The sequence below is a fragment of the Mustela lutreola genome, chromosome 14 (genome assembly GCF_030435805.1).
Source record: "Mustela lutreola isolate mMusLut2 chromosome 14, mMusLut2.pri, whole genome shotgun sequence".
Classification (NCBI taxonomy): Eukaryota; Metazoa; Chordata; class Mammalia; order Carnivora; family Mustelidae; genus Mustela; species Mustela lutreola.
In genome coordinates this window covers 47666606-47684439 of record NC_081303.1, presented here as the reverse complement: position 1 = coordinate 47684439, position 17834 = coordinate 47666606, and the positions used below count along the sequence as shown (strand labels likewise).

General features: G+C 48.2%; 1 protein-coding gene across 8 annotated transcripts in view; it reads right to left on the bottom strand.

Annotated features, from left to right (window-relative positions):
• The window catches only part of NAV1 (neuron navigator 1), a 254837-nt gene that overhangs the window by 11924 nt on the left and 225079 nt on the right, over window positions 1-17834 (bottom strand). For 5 of the 8 annotated variants that reach the window (XM_059146655.1, XM_059146659.1, XM_059146660.1 and 2 more), the window contains 13 exons: window positions 16303-16386; window positions 15965-16076; window positions 8410-8540; window positions 4777-4973; window positions 4344-4536; window positions 4082-4250; window positions 3703-3800; window positions 3436-3531; window positions 3043-3202; window positions 2369-2604; window positions 1067-1221; window positions 834-905; window positions 154-350 (listed from right to left, as the gene is read on the bottom strand). In XM_059146655.1, coding sequence (XP_059002638.1) covers window positions 154-350; window positions 834-905; window positions 1067-1221; window positions 2369-2604; window positions 3043-3202; window positions 3436-3531; window positions 3703-3800; window positions 4082-4250; window positions 4344-4536; window positions 4777-4973; window positions 8410-8540; window positions 15965-16076; window positions 16303-16386 — 1900 coding nt within the window. The remainder of the gene's footprint in view (window positions 1-153; window positions 351-833; window positions 906-1066; window positions 1222-2368; window positions 2605-3042; window positions 3203-3435; window positions 3532-3702; window positions 3801-4081; window positions 4251-4343; window positions 4537-4776; window positions 4974-8409; window positions 8541-15964; window positions 16077-16302; window positions 16387-17834) is intronic. The other 3 variants (XM_059146656.1, XM_059146661.1, XM_059146658.1) reach the window with 1 other exon arrangement.

Sequence of the window (17834 nt, the reverse complement as noted above, 5' to 3'; positions counted from 1 at the left end):
ACGTAATTAAGCAGCCCTGGGTCTGAAGCCAGGGGGCCTGCCACTCCTTTCCATGCTGAAGACTCCAGAAAGAAATGGGAACATCCCACGGGGTGGGAAAGGAGGAGAGGAAAGCCACCTTCTGACCCCAAAGGGGAAGCTGCACCCCAGTACCGATGAGGAAGTCTGAGGTGCTGTGCTTCTCAAGGAAGGTGTGGAGATGGTACCACAGCTTGGGCACCCAGTCGAGCACCCGAAGCAGTTCTTCCTTGTTGGCATTGATGTCGCTGTCCGACTCCACCAGCTTCCTCCTCAGGTAACGAACCAGGAAGCCATTGGCTGGCTCCACGTTGTTGGAGAAGGTCAGCATCCTGCAGCCAGGAGTGGGGAGAGGGGTCAGGGTGGCCACTGTCCCACCGCCAGTCCGTCCCTCCTCCTGTCTGCCTCCCGCTAATGCCCACCGGACTTCTTCTCAAGTAATAGTGGAGCTGACGGAAGTCAGGGCAGTAGCCCTGGGCAGGCAGAGCTGATTCTCAAACCAGTGACCCCCCCTCAGATAGCCGTCTGACTGCAGTGACCCAGACTGGGGGGGCGGGGTGTGGGCAGAGAATGTGAGTAACAGCATCCGAGCTGCAGCTCTCTTAGTTTTGTAGTTCTTTTCTCTTCTCGAAGGTTCTCTCCCACCCTTGTAACTGACATGGCACATATCCCTGCTCTCTCTTCCCAGCCGAGAGGCCCTGCCTAGTTCCCCTTCCTGCCGCTGTCTACTGCCCCTCTGGCTGGATCCTGGGATTTAACTAGTTTACAGAACCCTGGATAGGGTTGGAAGGTTTATCCACGGTCCCCGTTCTTACCTGAAGCTCAAGTGCAAGCCGTGATTAGGTGTCATTTTTACAGGCTGATTGGTGGTACCTATGATATAAGGACTGTGGGAAGAAGGAGGAAAAAGGTTTACTTAGATTTGACCCTTGCTTTCCGCTACGTATGCCCAGGACACCCAGTGGAAAGCTCATGGTTTGGACTGCACCGGGCTCTCCTTCTCCCCACTGTGGGGAGCGGGTCCTGACCCCGGCCCACCCCGGCTCACCATTTGTGGTACTTGCAGGTGAGGGCCCCATTGACCAGCTCACTGATGGAGCCTGCTTCACTCAGGTCATCCAGCAGGATCACCAGTGGGACGTCCCCGATTCCTGTTTCCCGGTCTATCTGGTTGGCCAGGTTGGAGAGATACAGTTGCAGATCCTGAAACAGAAGAAGGAAGTGGGTCAGCACTCAGGAGCAGGGAGCACTTGGACCAGCACGTGGGACGAAGGGTTGTGGGGAAGGTATGCTAGTTCCAGATTCCCCTGGAGGCTCTGGTTCCTGTTCAATGCGTCTGAACATTTGACTGTAGAACCAGACTACTGTGGACTGATAAATAGTGGTCCCAAAGGCTCTAAGGCAACTGTTTCTTGTTTTTTGTTTTAAAGATTTTATATATTTATTTGAGAGAGACAGAGAGAGAGTGAGAGAGAGTAAAAGCCAGAGGGAGAGGCAGAAGCAAACTCCCCACTGAGCAGGAAGCCCAGTTCAGGGCTTGATCTCAGGACCCTGGGATCATGACCTGAGCCAAAGGCAAATGCTTAACTGACTGAGCCACCCAGGCACCATAAGGGAACGGTCTTAAGCAGCGGCTCCTAAATCCCTGAAAGACGGGGACGATATCCTATTTCTTAAAGGGATTTTCACTGGGCTGGTACCACAAACCACTCCAACGGATAAGCCTCCCTCTACTGGGGCAACCCCAGAGCGCCAGGGTGTGCTCAAGAAACATCCAGATTTGGCAGGGGAGAGCAGAATGTGTCACATATGGGGCTCCTGGCTGGCTTAGTGGGTCAAAGCCTCTGCCTTCACCTGAGGTCATGATCCCAGGGTTCTGGGATCGAGCCCTCCATCAGGCTTTCTGCTCAGCGGGGAGCCTGCTTCTCCCTCTCTCTCTGCCTATATGTGATCTCTGTCTGTTGAATAAATAAATAAAATCTTAAAAAAAAAAACAACAACAATGTGCCACATATAATTCTGAGTTCTTCTCCCCCGAAAGCCCAAAGTCAGAGTAATACTGAAAAGAAAGGTAGAGGGAAGAAGTGAACAAAGAGACAGGATTTTCAGGATCAGCAGAAAGCGAGTTGGAAACGAGAATGTCGTTCAGTCAATGATCAGCATAAGGGAAAGGCATATAGCAGAGGCAAGGGGAAGGGTGGAGAAAGAAGGGAAAGGAAAAGTCTGGAAAGAATCTGGGGGCAGCAGAAGGACTGGAAAAGGGAAATGCAATGGGGAGAGGAGGAAAGGGAACAGAAGGGGCGGAAAGGGGCCTGAGCCAGGGCTGGCGGGGGTGTCAGGAGGCAGCCACCTTGCAAGACTGCTGGTGCATGTTGAAGGTGCTGACGATGCCCTCGGTGACCTCGCGGCCGGAGCGCTCCACCAAGTACTCAGCCAGCCGGTTGGTCAGGTAGGTCTTGCCCGTGCCACTGGGGCCCGAGAGGACGAGGCGCCGGTGCTTGAGCAGAAGGCTTATGTAGTGCTGCATCATCGGCTTGGGGACCAGTGTCTCGAACACCAGGCTGTCGACGCACTTCTCCTTCAGACCTGAACCCCCAGCCCCAGAGAGGATGAGCCACGACCGGGGCCCCGAGCATGGCCCTAGGTGCCCACTGGAAGAACCTAGGGCCACGTGCCCCGTGGTTCCATAGGAATCCTCTAACTCCTAGTTTTGAAAACACAGATCTTATTTTTAGGGATGCTTTTGGAGTTACAGGTGTGTGGGTGGAGGTGGAGTGAGAAACCCAGGCTTTCTAGAAATTTCCCTGGCAATGAAATGGCCCTGGGAACAGAAGTCAGGACTGGGTCTTACTCATCTTTGTACACCTCACCTTACTTAAGTACAGTGAGCTGTACAACATAGCTTCTGAGTAAGTCCTTGTTCAATGAATGCGTGACGGACTGTCTGTTGTGCCTCTCCCTCTCTCACCCCATACCGCTGAACGCCAGGGAGGGAGGGAGGGAGACAAAGAGACAAAGACTGACCTTTGAGGGAGACCGATATGTTGTTGACGCCTCGGCGGCAGGGAGGCATGTCTGGAGGCTCCGCGTCCAACACCCGCTTCACGTGGCTGATGCTGTAGCCATGGATGGACTCGGTGCTCAGTCCCAGGGTGGAGGCTGGGTCCATCTTAGAAATGTAGTCCTGATAGAAAAGAAGGGAAAAAAAAAAAGGATATAGAGGAATACCAAGGTGATGCAAACCCAGAGGTACAAGCCACAGATTTCAGAGGAAAGAGAAGTCGATAGAGAAACTACGTTTTTCCAACTTAGCATTTCTCCAGGAAGCATCAAAGATCCCCAAGATCCCAATGCCTGGACGGCTCCCTATCCCACAAAAGGATGAACAACCTTTGGGAGGTACATGTATCCCTTTACCTTGAACACTTGGAAAACAGCTTCGTCTAGCATCTTCCAGTCCACTTTTCCACTGACCTTGCTACAGCCCAGGAAGAATTCCTGCTGTTTCAAGTCCTACATGGCCAGGCAGAAAGAAGTGTGTGAGCCTCAGTGCGGTTCCTCCAAGAAAGGGGTGTTGGTCCTAAAAAGGCTTAGTGGTGGGATATTCTGGTTTGGGGGCTGTTCAGAGCCCAGACGTTCCTGGATAAAAATAATAGTGTTGCTAGACTCCCGAAAGTTCCTTACCCCTTTGATGATGTGCTGGGGGGGCATCCGTACCACCACCCGAAGGGTCACTTCCTCCTTTGGGCCACAGGTGCTGATTCCATCCATGGGTGACAGGTCTGTCGGCAATGAAAACAACTATTGGCTTTAGGAGCACCCACAGGCTTTCCTGAACCTTCCAGTCACCATCTCTTCCAAATGACTACTGACTACCAAGATGAAAATGAAAACTCCAAAACCATAAAAGCCATTAGAACAATGCTGTGTCTTGTGACATGGGGGGTGCACTTGGTTTAGCCACTGTTAACCTCCATGACCCGAGAAGGGTGCCCCCTGAGCGAGCACAGTGGTGTACCAGGGACCCAAACCCTCTTCCTCCTGTTTTCTCCCAAACAGGTACCTGTGTCAGTGAGACTTGGGCTGGAGGAATGGGTGAGGGCAAGGCCCAGGGAGCGGCGAGGGGAGGCTAACGCAGAAGATCCGGGGACCTGCCCTGGAGTGGAGCCCGAGGAGGGGCCTGGGGCGACCTTCAGCCGGTCGTTCTCGGCTTTCAGCAGGTCCACCTCCAGCTGCGGAGAGAACAGACGGGGGCAGGGCCACAGAGTTGGACGAACCCCAGGGCTCGGTCTTCCCTCTGCTCAGCTCTCTGCCCAGATACGCACCTGCATATTGTGCATCGTCTCCCGAAGCTGGTCCAGCTGGTGGGCGGAGTTGAGGGCTTCCAAGCGGATGTCTGTAAGCTTCATCTCCTTCTCCCAGAGCTCGGAGCGCAGTTCTGACACCTCCTTCTTCTCTGGCTCCTCCTCCTCATTGCCATGGAACAGCCTAGTGTGGGGGCCCGGGTGAGCGGGGCCCCTGGGAGAAAGTGAGAGTGAAGCCAAGCCACATGGGGTGGCTCTAGAGTTATGGGGGCACACGAAGACCCCTTGGTCGTTAGCCTCAGAGATAATCAGTGGTGGGAGGGAAGGTCTCAGAGACCCCAGGAGAGACCTATAGCGTGGTGTTGTTCCTCCAGAGCCAAACATGGACTTAACTCCACCCCCAGCCAGTGGCGCATCCTTGTCCCAAGCCGGGTGGCCGGCAGACAGCACTTACTCGGTGACATCTACGCCCACAGAGGAGGAGTTGGAGGACTTGATGGAGGGCGATGCGGTCTCCGTGGAACCGTGCTGTAGTTTAGGGGACGACGGGGCGGAGGAGTCTGGGGTGGCGATCTCCTCAATGTCAGAGTACGAGGAAGCGGACTTGGGTCCCTTTTTTATGCTGAAGGCTTTGTTGAAGGAACTTCGAAGCTAGAAAAAAGCAGATCCAAGTGGAGAGACATCAGGGCTCCACTCTGGGGACTGGAGGAGCACTGGTTTGGGACTTCTGAAATGGAGAGGTGTACGGACAGGGTATCTGCTTGCTGTCATTAAGCCTCCTTCTTAAGGCTTTACTCGATTGATTCATGGAATATGGACAGAAGAGTTGCCTAGAAATTAGGGCTGAGAGAAAGTGAACTGTTCTGGCTTGCCATTGCTATAGTCTATGGGAACTTTTTGGGTCTGCTCTCTCCCAAGGGGGAACTATGCCCCTAAGGGGGTAGAGAGAAGCCCCCAGAGGTCACAGGGTGGCCAATCTCTCAATGATCCAATCCCACCTTCTCCAGCAGACCAATGACTGCTCAGTCTAGAGCCTTGCTCACTTTGGGTCTCAGGACCCACCCCGACCATGGCTCATCCGATCAGAATCCATTTACCTATTTCCCTACTAACCAGGAACTGGCAAGATGATTCTGTGGAAATCAATGGAAGGGACTGGTATCAACTTGTTTTTTTTTAGTGAATCTTGTGCTCAGCACATCCCAGAATGCGGAAAATCATCAGACACAAGTGCCTTCTCCTGTTCCCACTCACATGTTCTAGAATAAGGACTATTTCCCCGCATCTCCTCAGAATACTTGGGAGGCTATAATGCGACCGTAGGTTGTTTGACCTGTGGTGATGAGCTCGGGTGTTAGGGCTGTGAGCTAGAGATGCAAACCAAGGTCCTGGCCCGCCCGTTCTCATGCATTCGTATAGCATGCACACACACAGGGACACAGATATGGAATGGCAGCCAGAGACAGAGAGTAAAGGAGGGGTCGAAGGCTGGAGGGGACAAAAGCAATTCAGATCTTTGGGACGGTGAGAGAAAAGAAAGGAAAATTGGAGGGTACTCTTTCCAAGTGTCTCTTCTGGAACACAGGAAGGCTGTTAGGTAAGTGAGGAGAGCTGATGGTGGTGTGTGTTGGGGAGCCTACTAGGCAGGACATCAAGGAGGACCAATCTGGCTGCGACGGGGACAGGAGAAAGAGGGTATGGGTGCAGTTAGCTAGTGTGTGTGTGTGCAGGAGAGAGATTATCACGGAAGGTGAAAAGTTGACTTGCTGAAAATTGTAGAGTTCCAGTCCAGGCCTGGGACTAGAACTCAGGCTTCCTAATTTTCAACCCAGTGGTCTTCTCTGCACTGCTACCTCATGGAAGGTGGTGGGTGTATATGAGACAGACAGAGAAAGAGAGAGTGTGTGTGCGTGTGCGTGTGCATGTGTGTGTGCGCGCACAGCAAGAGATCCTATGACCACAATCTGCCCCAAGCACACATCCTGGAAGATCACAAAGACGCTGAGGGAGAGACAGCAGTGTTCTCTGTGTTGTTCCGGGTTCCCAAGGCACAGCTGTTGGCAGATGTTCACTGGCGTTATGTGGTGAAGGATTCCCTGAGTTCGGGAAACAGTGAATCAAGCAAGATGAAACAGACTCGACTGAGGGATATTTCAGAACGTTCCTACGTGGTTGTGCACTGTAGAAATGCAGGGCTTCTCAGATTTGATGATGGCATCCCTGTTTTAAGGAGCATTGCCATGCATGGCCTTGTACCCAACACATGCTGGGAAAGGCCAACCTAAAGAATCAAGTTTAAATAATTACCCTGGCATTACAGGCCCTTCCTAACTGCGACCGCTCTCCTTAGATCTCCAGCTACACTGACTTTGTCCCTGCAGAGAGCATCTCCGCACACTCCCATCTCAGTTTAGCTTTCCTCTCCCTTGTGGGGTCTCCGTGGCCTCCTGTAATTAGTTTCATCTACGAGCTCCTCTAGCACTCACTGGCTGAATTAAGCATTTTGGCACCACTGGACTGTCATCAGTCTCACAGGTACCATATTGTTTTTTGTCTCCCCAGCAATTCTGCAGGCTTCTGGATGGTTCGGATTACAGACTCCACTTTTCACATCCTTCATACCACTGGGAGCAATGCTGGGCTAGGTCAGTGGACCTCAGATGCCTGGTCTGTAATGGAAACTCTGAGTTCACTTTCTGCTTTTCTGAGACTCTACTCTAATCCCTGAAATGTCTTTGGAAACTCCATGGAGGCTCAGAGGGCTTCGGGTTTTTGGGTGGTTTGAGGGTGCCCTGGATTGGATAATAGCCTCTTCTATTTCTGGTTCGTCTCCCTAGAGAGCGAAATCTTCCGGCGAGACCCTAACTGCACTGGCCTCTGGGGACTGTGGTCAAAATACTGTTAGTCCTGTGATTCTCTTCCATTTGGGGATTCTAGGGTTTGAAGGAACAAACAAACAAACAAAAAATCAGAAAGCTCATTTTCTGGACAGGAGGAACTCCAAGTGACTGCTTTTACAACAGGCTGATTTTGTAACAAGGGGAAGACAGGAGGGAATAGGTCAGAATTTTGTTTAACTTTTCCATTTGGCCCCCAACCAGACCACTCCTCTGTCCTCATGTGGAGGCAGCCGCGGATGGACCATGCAGTGGAGTGAGTTAGGAACTCTGGGGTGGTTGTTACGGTTAGTTTTATGAGTGGCCACTTTTTCTTTAGGGAGAGGGGATTGCTCTGGAAATGGGGAAGGTATGGCAAAAGGAGGGAGAAAACAAGGAGAGAGGAACTGGGTCTCTTACCTCATAGACCTGGAAAAAAATAGGGATTTGAAGTCAGCATTTTGAAGGGAAAAAAAAAAAAAAAGAAGCAACACTTAATCACTCATTTCACACAGCTGGGACCCATCTGGGCTATACAAAGGTTTGGGGGCCAGTCTTATTGAACAGGGGACATAGTAGCAAGAAGTCTTCATTTCAGGATCCTCTCCTTACCACAGGCAGCACAGAGGCTAAAAGCATTTTAGATCTGTCTACAGAACTTCAGAAAAGGTCATCCAAAGTCTGTTTCAGGCCATTGGGAGGTAGCTGTTGTGGGGACAGGAGATTGGCGGGGTACTCTTTGGACTAGTCAACAGCAATATAATGGTTCCTTCTGAAGTCATACGGAAAGTGCCACAAATACCTCTCCAAAAAATTCCAAGAAACGACCTGCAGGAGCATCTAGAATGAACGGCTTTGTTCAGAAAAATCTTCTCTCCAGAGTATAGAAGGGAATGGGGAGGGGTGGGCAAGGGGCTTGATGGGACGTTCCCTTCTGGATATTTCCTTCTGTTGCCAAATACATTTGACCTAATCCAAGGCATGGGGAGCCCAAGGAAAGTGAGTGTGCATGGGGTTGGAGGGATGGCCTCGGTACAGGTGGGGCAGGATCGGGATAACAGGAGAGTTTAGCAGACCTTGCTCTGAGCTGATGCCTGGGGCTTCGTATTCATCCCGAGGCACCCTATCTTGGTTAATTCTGGAAGGAGCTGGTCCCTATGCTGAAGTGGAGGTGACCCATCATGGCTCTACATAGTTTCTGCCCCCCAAACTTTACCTACCCAGCTCTTTTTTTTCTTCTTTTTTGCATCAGCATCCTTGCTGCTGCCAATGCTGGAATGGCTGGTGATGCTGTTGAGGCTCGAGATGCTGTCCGAAGAGTTCTGTCTCTTGATTCGGAGTTCTAGGAGCCAAGTACAAGTGGGAAGAACACACACAGGGTAGATTTAAAGAAGACGTGGGACTTACGGCCAGCATAGCTGCAGAAGGCGGAGCAGAAGGGCACCAACAACTCCTGTGTCCACACTATTCATTTTCTGGATCATTTTTTCAACATTTATTGAGGGCCAATCACGTTTCAACATTAAAAAAATGGTAACAGTAAAAAATAAGAAATGACTGCTGTTCTCAAGAAGCTTCCAGTCTAATAGGATAAACAGCAGTATACAAACTAATGAACTCAGCCTGAGAAGGGCTTAATGAGAGCTGGCTCTCAATACTTTGATGGAGACATCAACCTATCATTTTTTTTTAAAGTAAACTCTACCCCCAGTGTGGGACTCATCACCCCCTAGATCAAGAGCTGCACACTCCACCAACTGAGCCAGCCGGGCACCCCTCAAGCTACCATTTTTCATTATTTTCCCAGCAATACTTGGGTGCCTGGTACTCAAAGGCCAAGTATAACTGGCCATGTGTCCTGCATTTAACCTGAATGAGCTTTTGTTTTCTCATCTGACAGGTTGAAAATCTTTTCAGCACTCTGAGAAAGTTTGGAATGGCACAAAAGATGATCCAGTTTTCCAGCACAGAGAAGGAAAGAATTAACCAGGGAGAAGATGTTTCAGTCTTGAAAGAACAGATAGGACTATCTGGGCTAAAGGAAAAGTACATGCAAAGGCCCTGTGCAGGGCTCTGGCTCTGCTTTGGGGAACTTCGGGCAGACTGGAATGGGAGCAGTACAAGGAGCACAGCCCAAGAGGTGAGGGTGAGAGTGGAGAGTGGCTCAGGCCAGATCAGGAGAGCCCTGAAAGCCTTTTAAAGGAAATCTGCGTTTGTGCCGTAGGTAATGAGCAGGAGCAGTAAGATTCTGGAGCAAAGGCAGACTATAATCAGATTTTTTTTTTTTTTAAGATTTTATTTATTTGACAGAGAGAGAGAGAGAGATCACAAGTAGGCAGAGAGGTAGGAAGAGGGAGAGGGAAGCCGGTTCCCTGAGGAGCAGAGAGCCTAATGTGGGGCTTGATCCCAAGACTCTGGGATCATGACCTTAGCCAAAGCCAGAGGCTTAACCCACTGGGTCACCCAGGTACCCCTATAATCAGATTTTTAAAAAAAAAATTTTTATTTGACAGAGGGATTGGGAAAGAGCACAAGTAGGCAGAGAGGCAGGCAGAGGGAGAGGGAGAAGCAGGCTCTCTACTGTGCAGGAAGCTGGATGTAGGACTTGATCCCAGGACCTTGGAATCATGATCAGAGCCGAAGATCGATGCCTAACCGACCGAACCATCCAGGTATCCCAGATTTTTTTTTTTTTTTTAAGACAGAGAGAGAGAGAGCAAGCAGTGAGGGGAAGGGCAGAGGGAGAGGGACAAAGAGAAAATCCTCAGGCAGGATCCCCACTGGGTGCGAAGCCCAACTCAGGATACGATCCCAGGACCCTGAGATCATGACCTGAGCTGAAATCAAGAGTTGGATGCTTAACCGACTGAGAAAACCCAGGTGCCCCAAGATAAAATCAGATTTATAAAACCTTTTTATTTTGAAATAATTACAGACTCACATAAAGTCACAAAGAAATATACAGGGAAGTCCTGTGATTCTTTCGGCTAGTCTCCTCCCATATCAGCATCTTGCCTAATTGTAGGACAAAGTCAGAAGATTGCTTTTTTCATAGAGCTTACTGTGTTAACATGCAGAAAGAGGAAGCGGAGGGAAACCAGATTTAGAGGTAGGGGACCAGTGAAGTGGCTATTTGCCACTGTCCTCCTAGAAACAAGAGCTGTTCAGTGAAGATATGGGTAGCTCCTGGTTATTGTCTCATTCTCTCTATGACCAAGAAGGCATCGTTAAACTCTAATCTTCCTTTCATATTGCTGGGAAAACCAGAACACCAATGCTCACAAAGCACATGGACAACACTTGGTTCAAAGATTATCAAACCAAGTTTATAATACCATAGAGTAATTCCAGTTATTTTAAAGGTGTGGGGTGCCTGGGTGGCTCACTGGGTTAAGCCTCTGCCTTCTGCTCAGGTAGTGATCCCAGGGTCCTGGGATCGAGTCCCGCTTCGGGCTCTCTGCTCGGCGGGGAGCCTGCTTCCCTTCCTCTCTCTCTGCCTGCTTGTGATCTCTCTCTCTGTCAAATATATAAATAAAATCCTTTAAAAAAAAAAAACAAAGGTGGGGAAAACTCTCAGGAGAACATGCTAATTTGAAGTAAAGAAATTTCCATTTGTATAAAACACACACACACACATTTGTATATGCAGAAAATTATTTTTGGAAAGATTCACAAGAAACTATTAACAGCAGTTATCTCTGGGGAGTGAGATTTGGAGGGAGAGGGATTTTTATATTTTACCAGTACCCTTTTGTATAGTTTACACATCAGGGGCTGACACGCTGTCACTGTAAAGGGCCAGACAGTAAATATTTCAGGCTTTGCAGCCACATGGTCTCTATTATACCTAGTCAGCAATGCTGCTGTTGCATTAAAGCAGCCATAGATAATAAGTAAATAATGAGTGTGACTGTGCTCTAGTAAAACCTTATTTAAAAAACAGATGGTGACGGCCACTTGGATGGCTCAGTCTGGTTAAGCTTCGACTCTTGATTTCAACTCAAGTCATGATCTCAGGTCAGGGTCATGAGATCAAGCCCTGCATCTGGCTCTCCGTTCAGCGCAGAGTCTGCTTGTGACTTTCTTTCCACCTCTGCCCCTCCCGCACCTCTATCTCTCTTTCTCTCTCCAATAAATAAATAAACCTTTAAAAAACAAAACAAAACAGGTGGTGGGGCAGATTTGGCCAATGGGCCATGGCTTGTTAACAACTAATTCACATTTTCCTCAGAATATGTATTGCTTTATTATTTATTTATTTATTTTTCAAGATTTTATTTATTTATTTGACAGACAGAGATCACAAGTAGGCAGAGAGGCAGGCAGAGAGAGAGGAGGAAGCAGGCTCCCCGCCGAGCAGAGAGCCTGATGCAGGGCTCGATCCCAGAACCCTGGGATCATGACCTGAGCTGAAGGCAGAGGCTTTAAGCCACTGAACCACCCAGGCACCCCTAAAAAATATGCTATATAGTACTTTTAGAAGCAGAGGATGTTCTAGAATCAAATAATCTTCAGAAATCAAATAATCTTCAGAACTCTTTTGTGCATTTTTAATTTTGTACTACATACATTTACCACCTTTTCACAAATAAAATTAGGGTAGGTATCATGACTTTGAGCATTAGCTTGTTGAATGGTCCTAGAAATCCTCCTAACCAAGTTGAGTCTAGGTCACCCTGAACTGAGGAAAACATGCAAACTCATCGCAAAAGACAGAATTCATTTATTCACTTAACAAATCCATATCTAAAGAGTAAGATGCACTTGGGAAATCAGAAATAGCTTAATATTCCAGATTTATCACTTACAAGCTGTGTTTTTCTAAGGGAGTTATTTTCCCTATTATTCTCAACTATAAAATGTACTTTATAGGGCTGTTACCTGGATAAATTAATCAACACAAGTACAATCCTTAGAAAAGTACCTAGCATATGCAAAGTGCTCAGTAAGTAAGTTTTTTACTAGTGCCATGGCTGGGATACAGGGTGCAAGAGAGGGGGTAGAAGATGAAGCTGGAGAGAAATGTTTGTTTTGGATCAGGAAGAGGACAGGATGCCGTACTAATGGGTTTGGAGCATAGTCTCTTTCCCTTTAACTTCTTCTTCTGAAATGTTTCAAGCACACAGAAATACTTAAAAGCATAGTACACTGGACATCCGTATGCCCCTCCACCTAATTTAACAGTTGTTAATATTTTGTTCCATTTACACTTGTGCATGCTCTTTCTTCCCCCCCAAACAAGTGCGCGCACACACATACAAGCACACACACGTACAGATATCTTCTTGAATAATCTGAAAAGAGGTGGCAGGCAACATGACTCTTTGCCACTAAGTGCTTCAGGATGCATCTTCTAAGAATAAGGACATTATCCCACATCATCATTATCACACCTAAAAAATTAACAGTAAAAAAAGTTAACAGTAACAGTAATAGTCCATACTGAAGTTGGAATGATTTCTGATCTCAACTGACATGATTGGTTGACACCTGTGCGAGGTGGGGATAGGGGCCCATGAAAGAAGGACTGTAGCAATGCAAGACTAGTTAGGAGATTATTGTAATAATCCAGAAGAAGAGTGATGAAAACCAGAGCCAGGGTACTGACAAGGCAGAGGAGAGAGAGAGAACTGAGTATCTATCTATCTGCATGAATTATATATATAACTCAATGGCTTTATATGGTGAACCAGTGAGACATAAAAGATGACTTTTGTATTAGTGGGTTGGGTGACCAGGCAGATGATAATACCTGAAATGGGTCAAACTGCAGAAGGGAAAATGTTGGTTTGTGTATTTGTAAGGGAGGTGGAGGGAGTGCCTTTTATGGTGGACATGTTGAGTTAGGGACACCTATCAGGTGGTCTAAGTGGGAATGTCCAAAAGTATTTGGAAATAGATGTGCAATATTCAGGACGGGGGTACATGTTAAGAAGACAGAGATACACATTTTGAGGAGGTTGTGAAACTTACTGAGCTAGTAAATAAACTCAGCAAGTTTGCAGGATACAAAATCAATATATAAAAAAAACCTATTATATTTCCATATACCAGTAATGAATAATCTGAAAAGGAAATTAAGAAAAACAGTTCTATTTACAATCGTATCAAAACAAATTTAACAAAAGAAATGCAAGACTTAGATACTGAAAACAGCCACATAACCACTGAAAGAAATTAAAGAATAAATAAATGGAAAGGCATGCCACTCTTTGCCTTCTGTCTTAAAAAAGACCTTGACCCCAGGGGTGCCTGGGTGGCTCAGTCAGTTAAGCACCTGAGCTTGATTTTGGCTCAGGTCATACATGATCTCAAGGTTGTGGGATCGAGCCCCTCGTTGGGCTCCAGGCTGAACGTGGAAACTGCTTAGATTCTCTCTCTTCCTCTCCCACTGTCCCTCCCCTTGTCCCTCTCTCTCTTTCTCTCTCTCTCACTCTTCAAAAAACAAACAAAAAAGCTATGGCTGGAGCTCTGGGAGTCCAGTCCCTGAAGACGAAGTGGAAGGAAGAAATGGGGTTCTGTGGAGGAGTCAGAGGGGGTAGGACAAGGCCAAGATGGGAATGACGACTCAGAAGCTAGGGGGAGAATTTAAAGAAGAAAAGGAGCACTTAACAGGGCCAAATCTTGGATATCTTGGGATACTTCCTGTGTGACTGTGTGTGTGTGTAGGAGAGGTTATTTTGAGCCTGGCACCATGGTGAATGCTCACAGTGGTCTTCTGATCTGACCCCACAAACTTCTGGTTAGGTATCATGTCTATTTCACATAAGCCAAGTAAACTAAGTACTAACAATTACTAGTTACGTTTTGGAAAAATGGGGGTCCCTGGTGATTTCAGTGAAAGCAGTTTTGGTAGGGTGATAGCAGTGGAAGCAAATTACGGTGGGGTTAGGGGGGTAAGGGAAGTGGAAGGCAAGTTTGTGAAGGAAGTTAGATAAGATTATAATTAGAAAGAGTAATGGAGGGACGCCTGGGTGGCTCAGTCGGTTAAACATCTGCCCTTCTGCTCAGGTCATGATTCCAAAGTCCTGGGATTAAGTCCCACATCGGAATCCACTCTCTCAGCCTTTGCCTCTCTGTCTCTCTACCTCTCATGAATAAATAAATAAAATCTTTAAAAAAAAAAAAAAAAGGATGTGGATACATCTTTTGTTGTCTTTAAAGATAAAAGAGACTTTAGCAGCATTATAAGGAAAAGGGAAGGAGTGAATAGAAGGTAAGAGATCAAAGATGTAGGGGTGTGTGTGTGTGTGTGTGTGTGTACATGCACACGCGATGGATATCAACGCCAGAGGGAGAATCCCAAAGCATTAGATAAGGGAGCCGTCTTGGCCAGAAAGGACAGTCCCTTTCAACAAAATGGGAGAAAAGTAAGTAAGGATCAGATGAATATAAATTAATGGGAGTGTAGAAGTCACTGGAGTTCTTACGTGAAAATGTTTATTTGTTTTTGCTTTTTTAAAGATTTTTATTTATTTGATAGAACAAGAGAGCACAAGCAGGCAGAGCAGCAGAGGGAAAGGTAGAAGCAGGCTCCCCACTGAACAGGGAACCCAATGTGGGGCTCGATCTCAGGACCCTGAGACCATGACCTGAGCCGAAGGCAGAGGCCCAACCCACCAGGCCCCACAAAACCTCAGTGATCTTCACCTCATTTGAAGATTGGACTGCACCCCCTTGGAGAACTGACATAAGGATTAAATAACTATGATTATAGGTGTATGTGTGTGTAAAAGTGTAAAGTGCTTATTTTTTAGACTTTATTTTGTAGAGCAGTTTTAGGTTCTCAGCCAAAATTCAAAGGAAGGTATATGGAGGGTTCCCATATCCTCCTGTCGCCTCTCCGTGCACAGCCTCCCCCACTATCAGCACAACCCCTAGAGGGGAGCACGCGTTACAACTGATGACTCTGCACCGACACCCCATTATAGCCAGAGCCCATAGCTGACATTCAGGTTCGCTCTTGGTGCTATAGACATCCTACGGCTTTGAACAAACATATAATAACAGGTATTTACCATCATAGTATCATACAGGGTACTTTCACTGCCCTAAAAATCCCCTGTACTCTGGTTACTCATCCTCCCCACGCCACCCCACTCAGCAATCACTGATCCTTTTAGGGTCTCCTTAGTTCGTCTTTTCTAAGATGTCATACAGTTAAAATCAGACAAGACGTAGCCTTTTCTCATTGGCTTTTTCCACTTAGTAATGTACATTTGAGACTGCTTGCTATCTTTTCGCAACTTGGTAGCTCATTTCTTTTTAATGCTGAGTAATATTTCATCGACTGGCCATAGCACAGTTCCTTCCTCCAATCACCTACTGAAGGAGATCTCTCGGTTGCTCCCAAGTTTTGGCGATGATGAAGAAAACTGCTATAGAAATTCAGGTTTTTCTGAAGACATAAAATTTTAACTCCTCTGGGTAAATACCAAGGAGTGCAACTGCTGGATCAAATGGTAAGAATACCTCTAGGTTTTTTTTTTTTAAGAATAATGTGCTGTTTTACTGATGGTTTTTGACAGCTCTTGGACTTTGCCCTCAAGGTTCAAGAGAGGACCCATAGGGATGACAGGTCTGCTCTACTCTCCCTCATCCCAAGGATGGTGGGGTCATGTCCCTGGCCCTGACCAGTCCAGAGCATCACACTGAAGGGCATCAAAGGGCCCTTACCTTCTAAAAATCCGGAATATTGTAGGCACAGATAAAAATCTCCAATAACCCCATTTCTGTTCTCCTTCGATCTGTGGCTGGATAGCTTACCTTTGGGTGTGGTTTCTGAGGCATTAAGGGCTCCCTGAATGACGGCCTGTGCTTCAGAGTTCTTCTTCTTCAGAAAGTCTATCGTTTCTCGTAAATCCAGCAGCTCAGTGTCCTAAGAGAGACATGACAATAGTGTTATTAGTTGGCACTGGGAGCACCAACTCTGTGCCAGGCAGTGGGCTAGGCACTGGAATTCTTCCAGATTTGATAGAGAAGGCAGGGAATTCTCTGAGGGGAGGATTCAGGGTGACGGGAGGGGAGAGAGAAACCCGCGCTCAGGAGAGAGCAGGGGAGGTGAGCCCAGGTCTGTGCGGGAAGAGAACTCCCAGCTATCGTACCTTCTCCTCTGCTGTCTCCGCCAGGTGTCGGAGGCGGGATGTCATATTCACCAGGCTCTGCTCAAAAGCTGCCACTAGATTAGCCTGAAATAAACACGGAAGGAAGTTCCTAAGTGGCCTGACACTTCAGGAAAAGAAAAGACGATTATGGGAAGTAGTTTCACTGGTTTTCTGCATCTGAGCACTCACCAATGCCAACAACTCTCTTGGTGATTTTTGAATATTGATCTCCCTGACTAGAGAAAGGCGGAATCAAACACCTTTTTGGCCTGAGATTTTCTGGCAGGGACCAACTTTGTGAATGAGGAAGTAGTACAGGCAGCATTAGGGCAGGGGGGGCAGGCAGGCTTCTGGAGGCTCTTGGACACTTGGGATCCGGCACCTATTACCAGAGGTGGGACTGTCCCTCTGCTCTTCAGGAGGGGCATAACCTCTGGGTCATTCCTATTGTCTTGATTTAACTCCTGCATTGTGTGGAGGGCTGGCCCCCAGGGGTCCAAATCACCTCCCTCTAGAAACTATTTGGTGCTTCTTTCCACCTCTGCTCTCAAGGACACTCCATCCCGCTTCTCCCAGTTCCTTGTTTCTCACGGCTGCCTTTGCCAGGCTAGAGAGAAGTAGCTCAGGGAAACTTCAGGGGCCTTCCGAAGTTTGGCCACTAGATGTCACGTGTGTTTCACGAGGAGGAGGCTGGCCAGGGAGGGTGGAGCAGAGGCCACTCGCAGCAGGGCTAGCCCACGAAGTGTTCACCTGGCAGCAGGATGTATAGGGAAGGTGAAGGGAATGGGGCTAGATAGGGGAACACGAGGGGCTACAGAAACAGCCATCACTGGAGGGTATCTGGGCAAGTCAGTGGCCCTCGTGAGAAGTGACAGGCATATTTTGGGCATATCTTTCATCCAGAGCTTGAGGATGTAGGTCTGTGACACTTGTCACCGCTTCCTGTGGGCCAGTGATTCCCTCTCCCTGTTGGGCCAACTCTAGTCTCAGCCTCTGCTTTTGCAACATACCTGGAAGCTACCTTCATTTGACAGTGGCTGGTGGCAACCCGTGTGGGTCATTATGAACTGCCTTGTCCACCTGCAAGTGCTGCGAATCGGTCAAGGCCTGGGCTCTCCTTGGCAGACCTAGGTCATGACCCTGAGCCGCGGACTTTCACCTGCTGTACAGGGAGCTCCTGTTTTCTTGGCCTCGGGGTGTCTCTCTTCACTTCTCTACATCCCTGCCTAAATCTGTAAACAGCCCACTCCGAATCCCTGAACATCTCCTCGTGAGGGACCCCAACAACCGTTGGCTTCCCTTCTCACTGGGGGCTCCCTCTGCTCCTGAAGGGCATTCCTCACTTCTGCAACCCATCCTCTCCCTCCTCTGAGACTTCCCTAACCCTCAGCCTCACCAGAGGGCCTGCAGGACCTCAGGGCTGAGCAGCGGCGCCAGAGATAGGTTGGCACTTGGGAAAGGTGAAATGGCTTGCGGTCCCTCCCTGTCTGGGATGTGCCCTCCGCGTGGGGAGCTGGGACGTTCCTCGGAAC